General features: G+C 56.4%; 1 protein-coding gene and 1 long non-coding RNA gene across 2 annotated transcripts in view; one reads left to right on the top strand and one right to left on the bottom strand.

Annotated features, from left to right (window-relative positions):
- Window positions 1-15641: 15641 nt before the first annotated feature.
- On the bottom strand, window positions 15642-19413 carry BARX1 (BARX homeobox 1). Its single transcript, XM_017847070.1, has 4 exons — window positions 18941-19413; window positions 16925-17216; window positions 16758-16842; window positions 15642-16345 (listed from the first exon to the last, which is right to left on the bottom strand). The coding sequence occupies exons 1-4, from the start codon at window positions 19191-19193 to the stop codon at window positions 16181-16183; spliced, it is 795 nt and encodes a 264-aa protein (XP_017702559.1). The 5' UTR covers window positions 19194-19413; the 3' UTR covers window positions 15642-16180.
- An 85-nt stretch (window positions 19414-19498) lies between these two features.
- The window catches only part of LOC108512029 (uncharacterized), a 57288-nt gene continuing 56378 nt past the window's right edge, over window positions 19499-20408 (top strand). The window contains exon 1 of the long non-coding RNA XR_001880466.1: window positions 19499-19687. This is a non-coding gene — a long non-coding RNA (uncharacterized LOC108512029). The remainder of the gene's footprint in view (window positions 19688-20408) is intronic.

The raw sequence follows: 20408 nt of genomic DNA, 5'->3' as shown, positions 1-20408 counted from the left end.
TGGGAAGCAACCAAGATACCTATGGATAGGTACATGGATAAACAAACTGTGGGACATCCAGACAACGGAATAGTCTCCATTGTTAAAAAGAAAGGGGCTGTAAGCACTGAGAAGACAGGGAGGAAGTTCAAATGCAAATCACCAAGTGAAGAAGCCAATCTGAAAAGGATACATGCTGTGTGACTCCAACTATAGGACATTCTGGAAAAGGCAAAACCACGGAGCAGTAAAAAGATCAGCGGTTGCAGGGTTTGGGGGGAGGGAGGATGAATAGATCAAGCACAGGTGGTGCTGAGGGCAGTAAGTCTACTTTGTGGGATTCTATAGTGGTGGATACATAGCATCAGACATTTGTCCAAACACATAGAGTATACAGCACCGAGAGAGAACCCCAACGTCTGCTGGGGACCCTGGGTCTCGTTGTGCGTTAATGTAGGTTCACGAGTCGTAGCCAATACCCAACTCTGGTGGGGGAAGCTGATTATGGGGGAGGCCGTGCATGCAGAGGGAGGGGCATAGGAGAACTTGCTGCATTTTCCTTCAGCTTTGCTGTGAACCTGAAACTGCTCTAAACAATAAAGTCTAGTTTTTAAAAATTAGAAAATTCAGAACTATGAAAAGAAGAAATTATGGTTATTACTTTAAAATAAATGGAGAGATCTACCAACAAAAAAAACAGTGAATGGGTTTAAGGAGAAACATGAAGCGATAGACAGTCAGTCACTCAGTCAGTCAGCCAAACAGACAGTCAGATAGTCAGTCATACAGATAGTCAGCCAGTCAGATAGTCAGTCAGTAAGTCAGATAGTAAGTCAGTCAGTCAGGCAGTCAGCCAGCCAGTCAGTCTGTCAACCAGTCAGATAGTCAGTCAGCCAGTCAGCCAGTCACTCAAATAGTCAGCCGGTCAGTCGGCCAGTCAGATAGTCAGTCAACCAGTCAGTCAGCCAGTCAGCCAGCCAGCCAGTCAGTCACTCAAATAGTCAGTCAGCCAGTCAGATAGTCAACCAGTCAGTCACACAGAGGAGGCTTCTACTTCATCCTCGGAAGAGCTTGGAGGGCTTCCTGGAGGAGGCAGTTTCTACACTGAATCTTGAAGGGAAGCACGAGTTCACCAGGCCTAGAGGCCAGGCAGGCATTTCAGCAATGTGTCGATGACGTGGTTGGTCAAGGTGGGGTAGGGGTACGCTGTGAGCAAAGCACCAGAGACTGAAGCAATCATGTTCCTTTGAGACCCAGTGGTGTGGCCACTTTCCACACAGTGTCTACTTCTAAGATGGACACTCAGAGCCAAAAATCACCCTCAGGAAAGAGTCACATCCAAGACTGCCAGTACAGCCCATGACAAGCCCAGGCTGGCCCAGCCTGTCTTTATTCCAACTTGGAAATGGACCTCTTGTTCCCTCAGTTGAGCACCAGCTGAATGAACAGCTTTAATTGAGGTGGGGTATTCACAGGTAAGGTCTCCCAGGACCGAGGGTGCCTGAAGAACCGACTTGCACATGCATACCCAGTTCCAGACAAGTGTGCAGGGACGGGGCGTAGTGCAGACTTAGTGTCATGTGACTATGTTCTCACTGCAGCCCATGCAGTGACAGAGGGTTTTATGCCTAATACATAAAGACTCTTACAAGTTAATAAGAAAATAGGTACCTAAGTAGAAAAATGGACAAAGGTCTTTCATTTTGAGACAGGGTCTCACTCTGTGCCCCAGGCTGGAGTGCAGTGACACAATCACAGCTCACTGCAGCCTTGACCTCCTGGTCTCAAGCAATCCTGCCCTCCCAGCCTCCCGAGCAGCTGGGACCACAGGTACATGCCACCACACCTGGCTAATTTTGTACTTTTTGTAGAGACAAAACATAGTAGAGACTATGATGCCCAGGCTGGTCTCAAACTCCTCACCTCAAGTGGTCCTTCCACCTGGGCCTCCCAAAGTGCTGGGAGTGCAGGCGTGACCCACCGCACCCGGCTGAAAGTCTTGAATAATCATTTCACAAGAGAGGATATCCACATAGCACTACATATATGAAAAGGTGCCAATGCAAATTAAAAATCCCAGAGAGTTAGCACTACACACCCACCAGATAAGGTACAATGAAAGAGACTATGCCCAGTGTTGAGGAGGATGTAGAGCACTGAGGATTCTCCCGGGAGGAGAATAAGGTGGTGTTGTCACTTTGGAGAACTGTTTGAAAGATCCAGGAAAGCTGAACCTATGCACATGCTGTGACCCAGCAGTTCCACCCCTGGGCACAGACCCTACTGAAATGCAGAGACAGATTGACCTACAGATGTTACTCAATCCGTCAGCACATCCATCACTCATTCCACAATACTTATCAAGCACCTCCTATGTGCCAATCACTGTCCTGAGAGCTCAGGACACACACGATAAAAGAGACTAAAGTGCTGGGAGATTGCATTCTGGAGGAAGAGAGATGTAAATAAGGCAAAATAAGGACAGCGGATGCGTGCCCAACAGGGATCCAAGCTGCGGAGCACCCTGGAGCAATGAGTGGGGAGAGGGGCTGGGCCAGACTAGGGGTTCTGGGCTGGGGCTATAATGGGGTGCTCACTAAGGAGACAGTATCCGCATATCTGAGCGGCCTATGAGAGGCCAGAGGGAGTGGACTGTGGGCAAGTCTGGAGAAGGAGAGTCCAGGCAGATGGAAGAGGGTGAGCAAAGGCCCTGGGGCAGATGTTGGAGGAATAGCCTAGAGGTCAGTGTGGCTGTGGGTCTTAAGCAGAAGGGGAGGTGGAAGCAGTTGGAGAGGGGAGGGGCCTTCAGGAGAGCTGAAAGAAAAGCAGGGTCTCGCTGGGCGCGGTGGCTCACTCCTGTAATTCCAGCACTTCGGGAGGCTGAGGCAGGCGGGTCACGAAGTCAGGAGATCAAAACCATCCTGGCCAACATGGTGAAACCCCGTCTCTACTAAAAATACAAAAATTAGCTGGGTGTGGTGGCGCATGCCTATAGTCCCAGCTACTCAGGAGGCTGAGGCAGGAGAATCGCTTGAACCCGGGAGGCAGAGGTTGCAGTGAGCCAAGATCGCGCCACTGCACTCCAGCCTGGCGACAGAGAAGGACAAGAAAGAAAAGAAAAGAAAAGAAAAGAAAAGAAAAGAAAAAGAAAGAAAAGAAAAGAAAAGAAAAGAAAAGAAAAGAAAAGAGAAAGAAAGGCAGAGTCTGTCTCCCCACAGACAGGAGCTGATGGAGGCAGGGCTAGCTCTCAACCTGCTGCGTGTCCCCAGCACAAATCAGGCACTTCACAGCTTCTCAAAAATGCAGCAAATCAAACCAGTCTCATGGGGACAGGATCTGGGCTGCCTGGTCTTCACTGTGTCCATCAAGTGTCTAGACCATGACTTGACAACATTTCTTATCTGACCAGCCCCTTTCCTGGGGCCTTGGCAGTGACTGCCACCTGGGCAGGAAGGCATCTCATGCCACCATGTGCAGGAGACCTGTAGCACACACACCTGGGTCCCAGAGGCTGCGGCACCACAGATGGGAGGTGTGCCAAGGCCACCAGGTGAGGGCACTAACAGCACCCAAAGGCAGAGCTGCCCTCCATGCTGTGGACCACTCTGCAGCCCCACAAAAATCCCTGGCCTTAGCAGAGAGCCTCCTGGTCATACTACAAGCAGCCTAAATAAGACACCTTTAATAAAAAGGAAACACACAACCCCATTTATATAGCGTGTAAAATAGATTAAAATAATTTTAAATGCATGAGTAACTCACAGAGACTGTTTAAAAAAAAAATCACAAGCAGCACTTTGTGGTGAAGACTTCCAGGAACAGGAGCTTGCCCTGCAGACAAGGGACCCCAAAAGACAGGGGCCAGGCCATGGATTTTGAGAGGTGAAACCAGCTAGACTTCCTGGGTCAAGTGGGGACTTGGAGAACTTTTCTGTCTTACAAGAGGATTACAAAATGCACCAATCAGTGCTCTGTAGCTAGCAAGAGGATTGTAAAATGCACCAATCAGCAGGATCCTTAAAGTAGCCAATTGCAGGGAGGATTGAAAAAAGGGCACTCTGATAGGACAGAAACGAAACAGGGGCGGGACAAATAAGGGAATAAAAGCTGGCCACTCCCCAATCAGCAGCAGCAACCTGCTCGGGTCTTCTTCCCAGCTGTGGAAGCTTTGTTCTTTTGCGCTTCACAATAAACCTTGTACCACTGCTCTTTGGGTCGGTGCCATCTTTAAGAGCTATAACACTCACTGTGAAAGTCTGTGGCTTCATTCTTGAAGTCCGCGAGACCAGGAACCCACGGGAAGGAACCAGCTCCGGACACAATGGGACTCCTACAATGTAGCCCTGAAGGCTGGCCTTTCCAGGAGTGGGACACTGAGCCTGGCTTATACCCAGGTACTACGTGGCAGAGCAAGGTGCTAGCGCCATGAGCATCCAGCCTGAGTCCTCCCTTCTGTTTTTCATGCTGTCCACCAGCTCAGATGCACGGGCAGAGATGGTGGCCCTGAGGTCTGGACGTGGGCACGGAAATGGTGCTTCGGGTCTCACCCACTCACCCTTGGTTTCTGTCTCCTTATTTGGGAAACACTCTAAGGGCTAGCGCTGCCCACTTGCTGCAGCTGTCTTTTGACGGCCCCTCTTGAATCACACACCTCCTATGATGGGGAACTCACCCCCTGACAGACATCCCTGGCAGCTGACACTGGGAGAAAGCTTTTCTTTGCTGGCACCAGCTTCCCTAGGAGAACAGCCCCGGAGGGTGTTTCCCAGAACTCCATGGGAGGACTGTCCCCAGCCTACCCTTGCTCCTCTCATGGGACCTGGGCCCTCTCCTGCAGCCCACCTTGGTCCTCCTACCTGGATGCACACCTTCCTCCTGGATAAAATGAGCTGCTCCTCTTCTCTGTGAGTCCCCAACCCTATTCCTTGCCCACCTCTAATCACAGACATCAGGTCCCAGCTGCCTGGAGGGCAGCCAGCAGGGAACTGCCATGGCTGGCACCACTTCCCACCTCTCCTCCCCAGGGTCCTTCCCACCTGCCACAGCTCAGGCCTCACATTAAAGCTCCTCCAGCTCAGCCAGCCAGCAACTGAGCGCTCCTCAAGATGCACCTGAATCCCATCTCTGCCACATCTGAGCCTGCCCCATCATTTCTCATCTGGATGGCGGCAGTAATTCCCACGGCTCCCTGCCTAGACCTTCTTCCCACCCCCAGACACGGCAAGAGGAACCCCTCAAACCTCCGTCAGATTGCCTCTCTGAGGGGAAGCGAGGCCCAAGCCTGCCCCACAAACTCTTGCCACACTGGCTGGGCCCTTGTGCCTGCTGTGCCCTCCCCTCCCACTTCTCCCTTGCTCCCGTGTCACCAGCTCCGTGGGGCCTGTCGGATTGTGCACCCATTCCTCTTCCTTGGTTTATTTTCACCAAAGCACTTCCATTTGGTGACCTATTACATCTTTACTTACTAATTTTGTTCACTGTCCCCACAACTGGATGTGGCTCCCAAGGGTGGAGTTTTGCCTGTCCTGCCCTCAGCTGTGTCCTACAATCACCAGGTGCCCAGCTGTGTTCACCGAATGTACTAACAAGTGAAGAAAGCAGTCATCAGCTCGGAGTAAATGATGCAGAACGGGAGGGAATGCATGCTCTCTGAGGGGATGGGCCAAGCCCAGAATCTTGTCCAAAGAAGGCACAATAACTTTTCAGTTGTGGTAAAATATGCATAACATAAAATTTACCATTGTAACTATTTTTAAGAGTTCAGTGGTTTTAAATACAGTCACATTGTTGTGCAACCATCATCATCATCATCCATCTGCGTAACTCTTTCCATCTTGTAAAACTGAAACCCTGTCCCCCTTCAACACGAGTTCCCCATTGCCCCTCCTCCAGCCCCAGAGTCGGCTCACTGTGCACCGGCTAGCAAATTGTCAGAGTCCAGTGAGAGAACACCCAGGCACCCAACAGGTTACATGAAGTGGGTTTGTTCCTTACAGACAGGCAGCAAGGGACAGCGGAAGCCTGGGATCCCCTGTCTTGTTCATTCACGGGTGCCCCACTTGCACCCCAGCTGAAGGGTCCTGGAAAGCAGGTCTCGGCCTGGGTTTTAGACCATGGAGCAAAGAGGCTTGCTGGCTAAACCACTGAAGGACATCCTGCTTCTATGGTGGGAACTAGAACAGAGCCAGGGTTGCCCCAGCCGTCCCTCTCCATGAGTGTCATAGCCACAGCACATTCTACAGTTGTTCTTGAGAACTCCAACTGAGTAAAGGGGGAGAAGCGAGATTGTCCAAAGCCATCTAAACCCTGGCACTCCCGTTCTACTTTCTGTCTCTGTGACTTTGATGACAGTAGGGACTTCATATACCTGGAATCACACAGGATTTGTCCTTTGCTAACTGCCTTATTTCACTGAGCATAATGTCCGCAAGGTTCGTCCACGTTGTGGCACGGGTCAGCACTTCCTTCCTTTCTAAGTGTGAACAACACTCCACTGTGTGTACAGAGCACAGTCTGTTTCTCAGTTCATCCGCTGATAGACACTTGAGATGCTTCCACCCTTTGGCTATTGTGAATCACGCTGCTACGAACATGGGTGTACAAATAAGACATGAATAACTTCTTATTGTAAGATCAAATAAGGGAATGAGGAAATGAATACACGAATGAATTAAAAAAATGATATGTAAAGAGCATCCACACTTGCGCCTCTCCCACAGCCGCACTCACTCCCTGCCCGTGATACTGGTTTCTGCCACTGAGGCCTCCTCCTCCTCCTCCTCTTTCTCCTGCCTTGCACATCCCCCATCAGCAAGAGCACAGGAGCTCCATGTGGACTGGGCCTCCAAGAATCCGCTGGGCTGCCCAGCGGGGCCCCTTCACAAAGAAGCACACTGTCCCTTCTTTACAAGGGGTCCTGCTTGCTTATGTTCACAGGATGTCCAAGGTCTCCTTGAAGATCAGGAAATGTAGGCAGCCATCCCAGCCTCTGAATAGCCGCTGCTGGCATCACACAGACCGGGTATCAGGGAGTGCGCGGTCCTCCTTGCTTTCTCCTCCTTGCCTTCCCTCTTCCTTCCTCCTCCTCCCCCCCCTTACACACCAGGGAGGCTGCTGCATGATTAACGCAAAGCTGTTTGAAGCGCAACGTGGAGGATTCCAGAAGCTCTGAGCTGGGTAGGGTCCTACTCTTCAGCTGGTCTTAAACCTCATTTTGCAGCTCTCCTGTTGTTCGAATAAAAGCCTACCCAGAACCACAACAGTTTAGAGACATGAGGGGAGCTGCTTTCATGGTTTCCCCTCCCCACGGTGGCCCTCTATGGAGCTTGCCCATCCACTCATGTTACACAGGGCAAGACTGATGCCACGCAGCTGACAAAGGGTGTGGTGTCCAGCAAATCAACCCAGGGCAGCTGGAGCTTGACCTTGCAGGGGAACTCTGGGAGCCAGTGTGGACAGCACCCCTCAGCAGCATCTACCTGGCGGTGAGGCAGGTCTCTATCCACAAACTCCCACCTACCCCTGGTTGAGGACCACTTTCAAGCGTGGAAGGGGTGAATTTCTTGGCACTTTCAGGCTGCTACAAGGGCAGGCTTTGGTGGCAGCAGAAGCCCTCAGCCAACTCAAAGCCAGAGCTTACAGCTGAAAGAGCTGGGCCATCGTTCATTCATTCATTCATTCTTTCATTCACTGCAGGGCCTGGTGGGTTTTATTGCTGCTGAAGCATCAGTGTAGGGATGACATGGCCTGACCTATGAGACCGTGAGGAGTCCCAAGAGTGGAGCACCACTAGGGTCACACCCATGCTGCCAAAGGCCTGCCAATCAGCCTGCCCCTGCCTCAGTTTACCACCAGCAGGCAGAAGAGGAGAGGGTGTTGCATTCCACTGGCTGTGACAGGGAAGGCCAAGCTAACTATTGTCATGAGATCTTCACATATGGGTCATAACCAGACAGAGTTTAGCCAGGACCTCCCAGTGTGTAAGTGTCGGGGCAGCAGGACATTCACTCATCCGGCCTACAGATCTTTGCTGTGCACTTGCCACATCCCAGTGCTGTCCAGGAACCGGGGTGCAGGACAGGCAGGGTCTCTGCCCTTCCGGAGCAGACATGCTGGTAAGAGAGATGGGCAGCAGCCCATCAACTGGTAAGCTCCGAGGACTGCCCTCATGTAAGTGCCATGAAGACAACAGAAGGGAATTATGCCAGACCCTCAGGGACCCCAGCACAAACTTGCCTCCAAAGCCCAGGCTCTCCATGTCAATCATCGGCCCACAAGGAGGGAGGGGCAGCAAAGGCCTGCAGAGAGCCAGCCCTCTCTTCTTGACCAGAACAGGGATGCCCCCTGCAGTTCTGTGAGCACCTCCATCCTAGTAGCTCCCATCAGCTCCAGGGACACCACTCGAACACCAAGTCATACCCTCACATTTATTCCAAAAATATTTTGGGAGGAAATCCCACTCATTGCCTGTCTAGGCACCCAATGAGGACATGAGATCATGTTACCAGTTCCTATTTCAAAGAGGGGGAAACTGAGGCACAGAGAAGCCAGGTAACTTGCCGAAGGTCACACAGCTAACAAATGATGAAGCCCTGGGTATTAACCACAGTACGAGGCTGCCCCATGGCTCAGCTGTGCTTGTATTTGGGCCCTTCACTGATTGAACTCAGAACAGCTGTATTCTGGAATGAATTGCAATGCAGTTCAGCAAGCTAAGCCTTCTCCGGGAATCTTCTCAGGGCTGAAGGTACAGGACTAGCTCATCAAGTTACTGTGGGCTGAATTACATCCCAGCTCTGCTTGCCATTCGCTCGGTGTGAGACCCTTTTCTAAGCCTCAGTTTTCTCATCTGAGAAACAGATTTCACAGTCTCTGTCTCAAAAGGTTTTCGGATTAAGCACACAAGGATTAGCCACAGCCATGCCCAACATCAGTGCTTCCAAAATGGTGGAGGTGGGGATGGAAAGGCCCCATCCTGGGCCTGGCACACATAGCTGGTCCCCAGTGCTAGCTGGCTTCTATCCCTGCCTCTGCTTGGAGAGGGCCTGGGCTCCCTTCAGGCTTCAGGGCTGGGGAACGATGCCACTTGGTGCTCCTGCCCCACATCCCCACATGGAGCCCTGGACCATTCCCAAATCCTGATGCAAGACCAGCCCAAACCCCTCTAGATCTTCCCCCTGCCCACACTCAGCCACCAGCCACCATTCAGACAGGAGGGGGACTTCTACAGACATCCCTGGGGGGAAAAAAAGAACCACTCAGCCAGCATCCTCCTGATTCTGAGGCTGGGGAGCCGGGATCGTATCTCAGCATTTGCAGACTAAGTTCCTTAAAGTGCAGGGGAATGCTGGGTGGAGAGGAGCTGTGAGAGACTTTGCCCCAAAGATAGATGCCAGGTAGATACACTAGGCATTGTGAGTGGTGGTGAGTGCCAGAGCACACTGCAGGGTGAGTCAGGCAGGGTCTGAGCAGTCCTCTTCTGCGAAACGCCCCTTGGGAGCCCAGGACAGAAGAAGCAGACAGTCCCTGGCAGCCAGGAGCACAGGGAAGAGCATTGCAGACTAAGGAACAGCATGTGCGAGTGCCCTGGGGAAGGAGGGAGGTTGGCTCATTGGAAAAGCAGAAACACAAAGAGGAAGTTTTCTGTCACTTTCCATTTTCTCCACTACCAGGCAGGGAACTCGCTTGTTTCTGTGCTCAAGGTCACATGGTGGTCTGGGGGACAGCTGGGCTGCCTTCTTTCAGTAACTCTTTCCTCACCCTAACTTTTCCACCTTCCTCTCCTATCTGCACTTTCCCTTTCCTTTCTCCAGCCTGTCTCTCCATTTCTCCCCCTCGCTTTCCGCCATTTTTGTGCCTCCTCACCCCGACTCTCTCACACACACTTCCCTGTTTGCCCTTTTCTCTCTCTTAGATACTGCCGTTGTCTTCCACCTCTGTCTCTCCTTTCCGCATTTCTTACCCCGTGTCTCGGTCTCTCCTCCCTCGGGGTTGAGTCCCTCTGCGTGTTCTCCCCTGCCTCGGCCTCCACCTGCCCCTTGCACGGGCGGCGCCGCCTGCCGTGCGCAGCGCGAGCCTCGCTAATGCGTTTCGCATGGCGCGTCAGTCAAACGCCCTTCTAATGTCCTTAAAGCACGCAGAAAATTGCATCCTTATGAAAAAGGAGAAAAAAAGCAAATTGCCTGGTGGAGGCGGAGCCGCCGCGGGGGCTGGGGCGGCTGCGCGTACGGGCCGAGTTGCGTTCGGCAGGGCGGACGGGGGGCTGCCGTCAGGGGCTCTCCCGGGCCAGGGCGCAGGAGCAGGACGCTGCCTCTTCCCAGCGCTTCCAAGTGGTGCCTGGGCCCACATCCTTGCCTGCTGTCTCACACTCTTCCACCTCTCCTTGCTCGTTCCGGACACCCTGGCCTCCCACTGCACCACCTCCCTCCGCCAGGCTCATAACCGCCTTCCGACCATTGCACTTGGTTTAGCTCATCCCCAGGCGCTTTTCACAGCATGGCCCCTTCCTCCTGATCACCCAGGTCTCCACTGAAGGGTCACTTCCTGAGACCAATCTTCCCAGACCACCCTGGCTAAAGCCCCCACCCCACTCATCTTCTATCACCTGCTGCATTTTCCACTTGACAATGATCACTCTCTGAAATCATCTTGTGGATTTAATTGTGGCTTCTTCACCGTCTGTCCACCCCTCCCTAGCACCGTGTCTGGCACGCAGAGGGCATCTTGAACAAATTGGTGAACAAATGAGTGAGACTTATTCCAGGCTGGCAGGGGCTTTGGAGACCCTAAGGCATGTGGGGCACCCCAAGCTGGACCTTGAGGCTGCTGAGTGAGGGGCAGTGGAGACTCACCAAGCTGAAATCAGATCCAATTCATTGCTAATGGTTTTGTGTTCCTGGGCAAGTTGCCTAACATCTGTGAGGTTTATCTTCTGGAAAATGGGAGCAGGAGCACCTACCTTACTGGGGTGTCACTGGATGGGCAAGGTAATTCAGAAGAAACTGGCAGGGCAGATCCTGTCCCTAGCGCTAGGAATTGTCTGCCACACTCAGTAAGTGCTTGTTAAAGGAATGAAGGGCTGACATAAGAGGTTGATACATATCAGCGAATTCATGCTGCCTCTGATGTCAGATGCACGATTATTTCCTGAAGCATTGAGAAAGGAAAGTTGTTTAAATATTGCGAATGGAGCCATAGCCCATTGCTGTCATGTCACCTGGAATTTGTATTTTATACCTACTCAAAGATCTCTTGTAGGCTTATTAGGACATAGATTTTAAAAAAAAAACAGATCACTATTGAGTTTACATCAAAACGACAACTCTCAGCGCAGTTCATCACCAGTGGAGGTGTTCCTAAAACTTCTTTGAGGTCAGAGGCACCTCTCTCAATGGACACCCTCTAAGCTGCTCCTCCCCTGTGAATTTCTGTGCCTTGCTGAAGGTCATCCCCCTCCCCAAGCTGCTCCTCCCCTGTGAATTCCTTGGCCTACCTGAAGGACTCCCCTCCGTGGTCTTCCCATCCAGAGTTGGTGCCTGAGAGGCCAGAGGCCACCACTGTCCACTGGAATGGCTGGATAACCTTGGCAAACCCGAGGGAGTGTGGGGGGGTGGTTACATGGGGCAACCATGACACCCACAGCCTCTGGTACCCTTATCCCCATCCCAACTGTCATGGAACTCAGACTTTAGAAATGGGAAGATGCTGTGTTAAAGTTGAGACCTAGGAACTCTACTGTGTAAGAGCTAAGACAAATTGAACTTCTGAAGTCACACCAGTGAGGGTCCCCCTTTCAAAGTCAGAGAGATCCCAAGAGGGAATGCCCTGCCCTGGAGAGGCCTCTGACAGTCCTGGTGCAGGAAGTTGTGAGTGGCCAGGGTACCAGAACAGGGATAAAGAGCTGAGCCAGACTGAGTCAGCAACTGCTGGCCCTATGGCTGCAGTTACCTTCCTGCCCTGCCCAGCGGAGCCAGGAGTCCCAGCCCTCTTACTTCCCTATAGTGGGGTTAGGGAGGTGGCATTTGAGAAGTTTTCCTTCAGCTCGGAGATCTGGCCCCCGGCTGAGCTGGAAGGGAGGGTGGGGGCGGTAGGTGGGACCGCTGGGGAACCCAGCCTGGACAGAGGTGGCAGAGGTTCCCAGCATCAGCTAGTCTCCTCCGTGGACACAGGAACCCAAAGTGCGCTCAGGGGATGTCCTTTGCGTTCTTTCTCCGGTACTGTCATTTCTGGGGCAGAGGCTCCCTGACCTGTAGAAAGGAAATCAGGCAGGGGAGCAACAGAAAACAGATGAGGTGCCAGATTTCTGTTCGGACCCTGGAGCTCCAGGAAGATGGGGGGAGACGGCCAAGTGGAGGTGCTCACTCCAGGTTGAGAGGACCACATTTTGGCCACCCCTAGCCGGCCCTGCTCGGTTTTCCTGTAGCACAGTAAGACAGTGCCCTCCGGTTCCAGGGAACAAAAACTTCAGATTCCGCTGTTGTCGACTTGGGCCAGGACCTGCTCTTCTTTATTTTTTATTTTTTAATTTTTAATTTTTTTCTTTCTTAGTCCTCACAAGTGACCCTCTAGGGGAATCCAGAACAGGGAAGGGAACAAGCCAGAGGAATTTTTTTTTTTTTTTTAGGTGAAGAGCCGGGGGAGGGATGGGGCGTCCCCGCTCACGACTGCGCTTGCGACTGTCCTCGCGGTGCGGGGGCTCTGCATGGAGCCGGCGGCGAGCTGGAATATCCAAGCCGGCTGCAACTGGCCTTCCGTTTCCTACACGCCTCCTGCGTGCCGGGCCCAGCTGGGCGCCGCCCAAATCTTCTCTCTCCCGGGACTCCAGCTCCCCTTCTACTGACCAGGAGAATGTCTTGCTCCGAGCCAGGATCACACCAGTCGAGAAGCGACCCCCTCCCCCATCCCGGGCCGGGGCCCTTCTGCCAATCCTCCCCCCAAAGACTCCCTCATTCCCCAAGCCACCTTGAATAAAGCACACTGAGCGCAAACTTCGCGCCTCTGGGCGAACGCTGCCTCCAGTCTAATCCCAGCCTTCTCTCCGCCCCCAGCCCTTCGCGTCCCCAGGGTCCAGGCGGTTGCAGGCGCTCCCCACTCCCGCAGGGCCACAGCTCTCGCGAGACTCCTGAGCCCTCTCCCTCCCCTGGCTGCGGCCCCCGGGCTCCGGGAAGCTCAGCCACCGCCTAGGCCCGCGCCATATCTGGGTTTTGTTTCCCAGGCACTTGGGGATGAGAAGAGACTTGTGCATGGAGGGGAAGAGGAACGGGATTCAAGGGACCCTTTCTTGGAGGGTCTGAAATGAGGGATGCGACTGCTGCCTGCAGACAGAGAGACAACCTCAGCGCTTGGTGGCTGGGGCGCAGTGGCACGCAGGGCGGGCGCCAGGTAGCTCCAGTCCGGCACGCGCAACCCGACAGACCGCGTCATCTTGGAAGACACGATGCGGCCCTTTACCTAGAGTGGCAGCTTTGCGGGCTTGGTCAGCACGGGGTCTCTGGGCCGGCGGGCAATCCTCTGCCTCTGCGCCTTAGCTCCCTGGAGCGGGGGCCTGGAGCTTCCTTCGGGTCTCAAGGGTTCCACCAAGCATGGAAGCCCTGAGCTGCCCAAACACAATGGCGTGCAGCCGGCTACTCCTCCCCGGTCTCAGGGACTCGGTCTGTCTCTGCTTTCCCTGTCCCGCCAAGGAGCACAGAAGTGAAGGCAGTGACAAAAACTCCACCCCTCCCGCACTGCAGGGCCTGGAATCTGGTCTCCCTCATTTGAGGCCCAACTTCCCCACTGACCCACAGGTGACCTCCGACCGGAGTTCCCGCATCAAGTTCCCCTTTGTGCCTGGAGGGGGCTGTTCCCGCTGAAATATTGGGGCCCTTGTGCTCTGACTCCAGATTGGCCCGACCCCCTCCCCCACCTGTCAGAGCCCTGGTCCTACAAAGACCACTAGGTCCATAACACCAAAGACTCACAGGGCAGCTAATCTGCCAAAGGTTGCCTTCCTCGGATTTAGCAAAACCGGAGAGCCCGAAGGAACTGTGAATGATGCTGGTCAGATCCCCCTCCTTGCCCCTCTTGACTGGTGTAGGTACATTCTACCTTCTTCCACAATTCTGTATGATAGAGACATAGCTGGAAACCAGGTCCCTCAGGCCTCCCTTTCCACGGAAGTCAGACCTTCACTTCCTGCCCTTTCAAATGGAGAGGATAAAATGCAGTCAGGTAAGTCACTTGGCTGCTGGGACCAGTGCAGGCAGGGTCCCTAGGTTGAAAGACCTGGGAGTAACCCCAAGGCTGGAAGGGATTAGAGGCCACAGTCACGCACTGATGATTCATTCATTCCAGGCGGTCAGGGTTGGTTAGGTTTTCTGGCTTCTCAGGAAAAGCAGGCGAGTAGTCTGGGAGCTGTTTGCAAGGCTGAATTAAGAACCCAGAGTGAGCAAGAGCTGGTTTCCCACACCTGGCAGGACTAGGGTGAGGAAAGTGGCTGCAGCCCTCAGAAAGTGCTTGCTCTCTCCCTCTCCTCTCCCCACACTGACCCCCCCACCCCCAAAACCCCTCATTCCTTCAGGCCTTGAGGTTCCAGGAGGGAAAGTTGGAGCTCAGGTTCTGTGAAGAGCCTATCAAGCCAAGATCTGAAAGGCAAGGTGTTGCCACAATAGGTGGGGGCCATAAGAGGTCACTTTCACATTCTGAAACACAATACTTGCAGCTGAGTTATTTGTCCCTGAATCTCTTTTTTTGTTGTGCTTAAATCTCTTTTCCTTTTTGAGCCTGGAAGGACCTGGCTTCAGGAACTCTGAATGACCAAGTTTCATAGTCTTACTGAGCTGTAACCAGTAAAGTGGCCATCGCTCCATCCCCACCTCTGGTCATCCTTCCCACCCCCAGCTTCAGGAAGCACGAGGACAGGAACCTACAGGCAGCCCTGAGCCCAGCCTGGACTGTGGGAAGACAACTGAGCCCTCCAGGAGAAGGGGGGCACCTGATGGCACGCACAGCCAAGCTGTGTCCCTGCAAGGGACCACCTTCCTTAGGCCGGTGTCAGCTGAGTCCTTTCTCTGCGTCAGCCAGGTGCCCTCACTGCCCGGAGCTGGAACTCAGGCGCCCAGGCGCTGCCGCCCTGAGTATCCTGCGGAAAACGTGAGAACTCTGGGGAGCTACTGCTGCTGCAAGGACCCGCGGGCGGGCTACCGCGCTGGCGGGGGCTCTGTCCAAACCTCGCGTCCTCGACTTCCCATCAGCCTCATAATAGGTTGGTGAGGACCATCTCAAGAACCGCACAAACTGGTACTTCAAGTCCCAGGAAACCGAAACAACAACCGAGGCGGCTGTCTGTCCGGACCATTTCCGGAGCGAGCTCCGCGGCGGACCTCTGGCTCCCGCTCCTTTGGGCACCCGCGGTGCGGCCAGACCGCTCCTGCCAGCCACTCTCTGGCTGGCAAGGAAAAGGAGGTGGAGTTCAGACTGGCCACTCACGCCCACAGTGGAAGCGATTCCTAGGATCCTGCAGCCACCGAGCCGCCCGCCGTGCCTAGCCCGGGCTTGGTGGCGAAGAGCACAGCTGCCTTCGACAGAGCCAGAGGAAAGGAAGTTTAAGAAGCAACTGCCGGCGTTCCGCTTATCTTGCCGCGCCCACCCGCACCCACTGCGGATTCAGAAGCTGCTCCACCGAGCCCGATTGTGTCATAAAGTATTTTATTGGAAAAAAAAGTCACCGTCTTCGCAAGAGGGGGTAGGGGCCCCAGCGACATCGGGAACCGCCTCCGGGCCGAGCCGACCGGTTGCCCTGGGGGTCTCAGGCCGTGGTGGCCCGAGCCCAACCGCCGGTCCCCGACGTCCAGAAGCGGGTGTGTGCCTGGAGGCTCCCCGGCCGGGAGGGCAGGCCCCAGACGGGGTGGGGGTGCAGGCGAGGAGCGGGGCGTGAATGCGCGTGGAGCGCTCTGCGCCACGGAGCTCAGGGCAGAGACTAGTGGCTTCCGCCGCGCTGGATGCGAGTCTCCCAGGTCAGAGCCCAGAAGCGCGCTGGGACCTGGGTCTGGCTTTAGGGTCTGCGTCCTTCCTCGTTTGGCCCCAGTTGTCCGCATTCAAGATCATAATAAAAAGGTTTAAGAAGTAAACGTCTTGGACGCGGAAGGGCCGGCTCGCAGGTTTCCGCCGGTTGAGGGGGCTGCGGGCGGCGCGGGCATCCCGGGCCCCGCACCGTATGCCGCCCTCAGTCCTCGCGGCTCCTGTCGCTGGGCTCGCCCGGCACCTCCGCCGGCTTCTCCGCATCCTTGGCACGCTCCTGCTCAGTGAGCTGCTCACTCGTTGGAATTGAGTTCTTCTTGGGCCGCCCCTTGGGCTTGGTGGGAGACTCCAGGCCGCCGCCCTGCAGCACCTGCACGGGGGACCGCCAGCACCTGTGTGAGCCAGGACGTGGACTGGGGACCCCGGAGGAGACTTGCACCCAGGTGGGACTAGGGAGTACAGGAAACCATATGAGGAAATGGTGGGGAAATGTCCCGGGAAATGGCGGCTATTTGTCCAAATGCCGCTGGGGAGCGGCCTGGCCTGGAGAGCGTAAGACTGCCCGGAGGCCTGAAGGTGCCACGAGAGAGGAAGAAATGTCGGCTTAGCCAGGCACCCAAGGGGCAGAAAGAACTAAGAGAGTCCCGGTGCGTACCAGGCACCGAGGGAATGGGGAGGTTGGGCAGTCTACTCTCTGCGGGGAGAAGGAGGAGAGTAGCTCTGCATGGCACCGGGGCATGGCCCAGGAAGCCGAGGGGCGGGAAGCCACCAGGCACACTCACTATTTTCTTCCACTTCATCCTCCGATTCTGGTACCACGTCTTCACCTGCAACTGGCTCAGGCCCAGGGATTCAGCAAGATCTATTCTGGAAAGAGCAGGGCGCACCCTCAGCAAGGCAAGTGATCACACTCCCACAGCCCGCTGGCCCCAGCCTTGCCCCGTCCTACCTGTCCGGCGTGGAAAGGTACTTCTGCTTCTCAAAGCGTTTCTCCAGGCCCATCAGCTGCAGCTCGGTGAACACAGTGCGGCTCCGACGCCCCTTCTTGGCCTTGGTGCCTGGCTCCCCAGGGCCTGCCGCCTCCAGCTTCCCGCGGAGCTGCAACTCGAGTGGCAGGTGTGGCGCACCCGCGGCGCCGGGCAGCCCAGGCCCCGCCGCCAGCAGCGCAGAGCTCAGCCCTGAACAGCCCAGCGGCGCCAGTGGGAACTTGAACACCGCCGCCTGCTCGGCCTTCAGCACGGCTGCGAAGAGAACGGGGAGCTGGGTGAACTAGGACCGCGCTCCTCTACCCCAGGGACTGCGGCACCATGTGCCGGCGGGGGTGCTCGCGCTTGGCCGGTGCCACCCCGTGCAAAATCTCCACGCCCTGCCCCTTGGCGCCCCTCGGCAGATGGAGACCCTCCTTAACACTGCTGTTCCCCAGATCTGGGAGGGAGTATCTCCTCGACCCCGTCCGTGCTCTGTCCTGGAGTTCCCCAAGCCTCAGCGACTCTGAGATCTCGGGGTTCTTGATGAACATGTTTGCAGCTGCGAGAAACTCGGAGTGTGTCTTGTCTTTCGCGGAAAGAAGAAACCAAAAATAAAACGGCAGCCGGTCCTAAGAAGATGGGCGTTTGCTCCAACCAAATCAGCACTGCTGCTTAGAAAAAGAATATGCACGGAGCGTGCACATTTGCTCTTCCGTGCGTGGCACAATAGCCGTGCGGCGGCCAGGAGTCATCTGGGCTGGAGTTGGGTGCTTCCTGGAAATTCCAAAGGACCCTGAGAACCTGGAAATTACTGTTGACGTGTTCTATTTTCAGACGCTTCCCCATGAAGATGTTTCCATATTCTTCAGTCCTAAAACGACTGTGTGCCCGCTTCAAACGAATTAGTAACAACAGAGCAGATGGAGATGAAAGGTAGCCAAATGGCCGAGTCCCAGATGGACTTAGAAGAAGCGCGCTGGCCCTGCCGTTTCCAGGCTGGGGAGCACCGACTGGGAGGTGGGGTGTGCAGGGAACGCGACTTGAAGGGCTGGGGTCCCGGCTACAGCGTAGAAGCCTCCCTTCCCGGACAGGCCTGTCACTGAGGTGCCAGTCCTAGCCCGGCTGGAGTGGGAAAGGGTAGGGCAAGGCGCAGGTAAACGTGGGGCAGAGGACCCGCATGGAAAAGGTAGGAGATGGAAGGCAGACCGACCCCAGTGAGAGAAGCCGAGGGAGGCCAACCGGGAGACGAGTGGAAAGCGAGACAGGAAAGACAAGACGAGGGTGGAGTGCGATGGAGAGGGCACCATCAGGGCAGGGCAGGCCCCGCCAAATTGGGAGAAAGGGCAGAAGCTGAAAAGGTCTGAGCAGGCCGTTCAAGCCTACAGAGGCCGACCTGAAAGCAGAAGGGACAGCCAGGCAGCTGCTCACAGCCAGGCCTCTGACCCCGAGGCAAGGCCCAAGCAGGTCCGCACTGCGGCCAAGGCCGCGTTCCTCGCCCGCTGGAGCTCCCGGGGGCTCCGGGCCGGCTTGGGCCCGCGTCAGCACCCAGCCCTCGGGAGCGCAGGCCTCCTCCCCAGAGGTCCGACTTCCCTGGCTTGGGCAGCCGCGGCCACTCCCGGCCAGCCCTCTGCGGCGAAGCCCAGGCGCCCGTGGCCTGAGGTCGCTTCCACCCACAAGAGTCCGTAGCCTGGTCGTGCGCCTGCAACCGGGATGCTCACTCGGGGTCCCCAGGCTGGAGGCCGAAGGGAAGCAGTGAAGGAAAGAGCGCACACCCTCCCCGGGCGGCCCGCGGGCACGAGGCCTGGTTTCTCTGAGGCCTGGCGTTTGCACCCTCCGCCTCCCGCCTGGAGGGCTCCGAGAGACAGCCCCAGAACTTGCGCTCCCAGAGCAGCTTCCCGGGGCTGCTTCGAGGCCGGAGGAGGCTCGGGGCGCCCCCGCGGTTCAGCTCGCTGTCTCCCGCCAAGCCCTGCCCGCGACCCCGCGGCCGCCACACGTACCCAGGTGGCTGTGGAAAGGCCGCGCCGCCAGCAGCGCCTGCACGCCGAACTTCAGCAGCTCGCCCGCCGCGGCAGCGGGCGGCTGCGGGCGCCGGGCGCCTTGAAGGTCCCGCGTGGCTCCGTGCAGGATCTCCTCACTCCCCCCCCCCCTATCATGAAGCTGCGGGATGCGGTTTGGCGGTCGGTGGTCCGCGTCAGCCCACTCGGGGGCGGGCGAAGCGCGCCGGCGCCCGGCCTCCCCGGCCGTTTGCATCGCGGCGCCACGGCTTCGCCCCGCTGTTTGGCGGCGGCGGCGTGCGGCGGGCGGCTTGGCTCCGGCGCGGGGCCCGCGCGGGCTCTAGGCCGGCCCGCTAGCTCGGGGCGGCGCGGGCGCGGCTCATGGCCCTCCCCGCCCCGGCCGGCGGGAGCGCAGGCGCGGGGCGGGGCGCGCGAGGGCTGGCGGTCGGACCCGGGACTGCGCCCGCCCCCGCGCCGGCCCGCGCCCTCTTGGGCCGCGCCAGCCCCGCCGTCACTGCCGCCGCCGGCCCCGCCCGCGCGCCGCCGCCCCAACCCCTAGGCTGAGCCGGAGGGAGGGACACAGAAGGGAGGGAGGCGGAAGGGAGGCCAGAAGGGAGGGGGCCGCGTGAAAGAGGCCGGCCGACCGAGACCGAGGGAGACCCAGCGGAGCGCACGCCCTGGAAGGAGAGAGCCGGAGAGTTCGGGAGGCAAGACCCCCAGAGACGAGAGTCGGAGGGATCAACGACACAGGTGAGAGAGGGGGCAGAGGGAGACGGCGTGGGCCAAACAAGATTTGAGAGAGTGTGATGTGAGGGTACCAGGGACGCCACCGAGATGTGCACAGAGACCAAAAGAGGCGTGAGAGCCAGCGGGCTGTGACGTGACGGAGGGCACAGAGGCAGGCGGGGCAGAGGGAGGGGGCGGTAAAGAAAGGGGACAGCTAGAAAACGGGCGGCTTGGTCGGCTTTTAGGTAGCCCCGGAAAGGTCGGGAGGAGGAGGGGCAAAGGCCGCGCTCCTCAGCTGGGAAGGAGGTGGTCCGAGCAGCCTCCAGTCCCGGGCTCAAGACCGCCAACCCGGCAAGGGTGAGGCAGCGTGCAGGGATGCAAGGGGCAGAGCGGTAGGGGCACTTGTGCACCCCGCCCACCTCTGCCTCAGTTTACCATGTACGGCCTCATTTCTCTCCGGGCTGCCGTAAGAGAAAAATGTTCTCCAGCCGAGATTTGATTTGCAAATTCAAGTGATCCATGGACACATCCTTCTTGACAGCCCCCAGGAGGCTGTGGGCTGGTTACATCCCCCTAGTTAGAAAAGGAAAAGGATTCGAGGAGAAGGGAAGGATGCAGCTTTGTCTTTACCCAGCTTTGGAGTATCAAGAAACCGTTACTGGGCGGAGTTGGGGCCAGGGGGCCACAGGTTGCTCTGAGAGTGTAAAGACCAAACCCTGGTGGGACCTGGCTCCATTGCGGAGCC

This window comes from Rhinopithecus bieti, unplaced genomic scaffold (assembly GCF_001698545.2).
Source record: "Rhinopithecus bieti isolate Rb0 unplaced genomic scaffold, ASM169854v2 scaffold_29034, whole genome shotgun sequence".
In the NCBI taxonomy this organism is placed as follows: Eukaryota; Metazoa; Chordata; class Mammalia; order Primates; family Cercopithecidae; genus Rhinopithecus; species Rhinopithecus bieti.
This window is presented reverse-complemented; position numbering and strand designations above follow the sequence as displayed.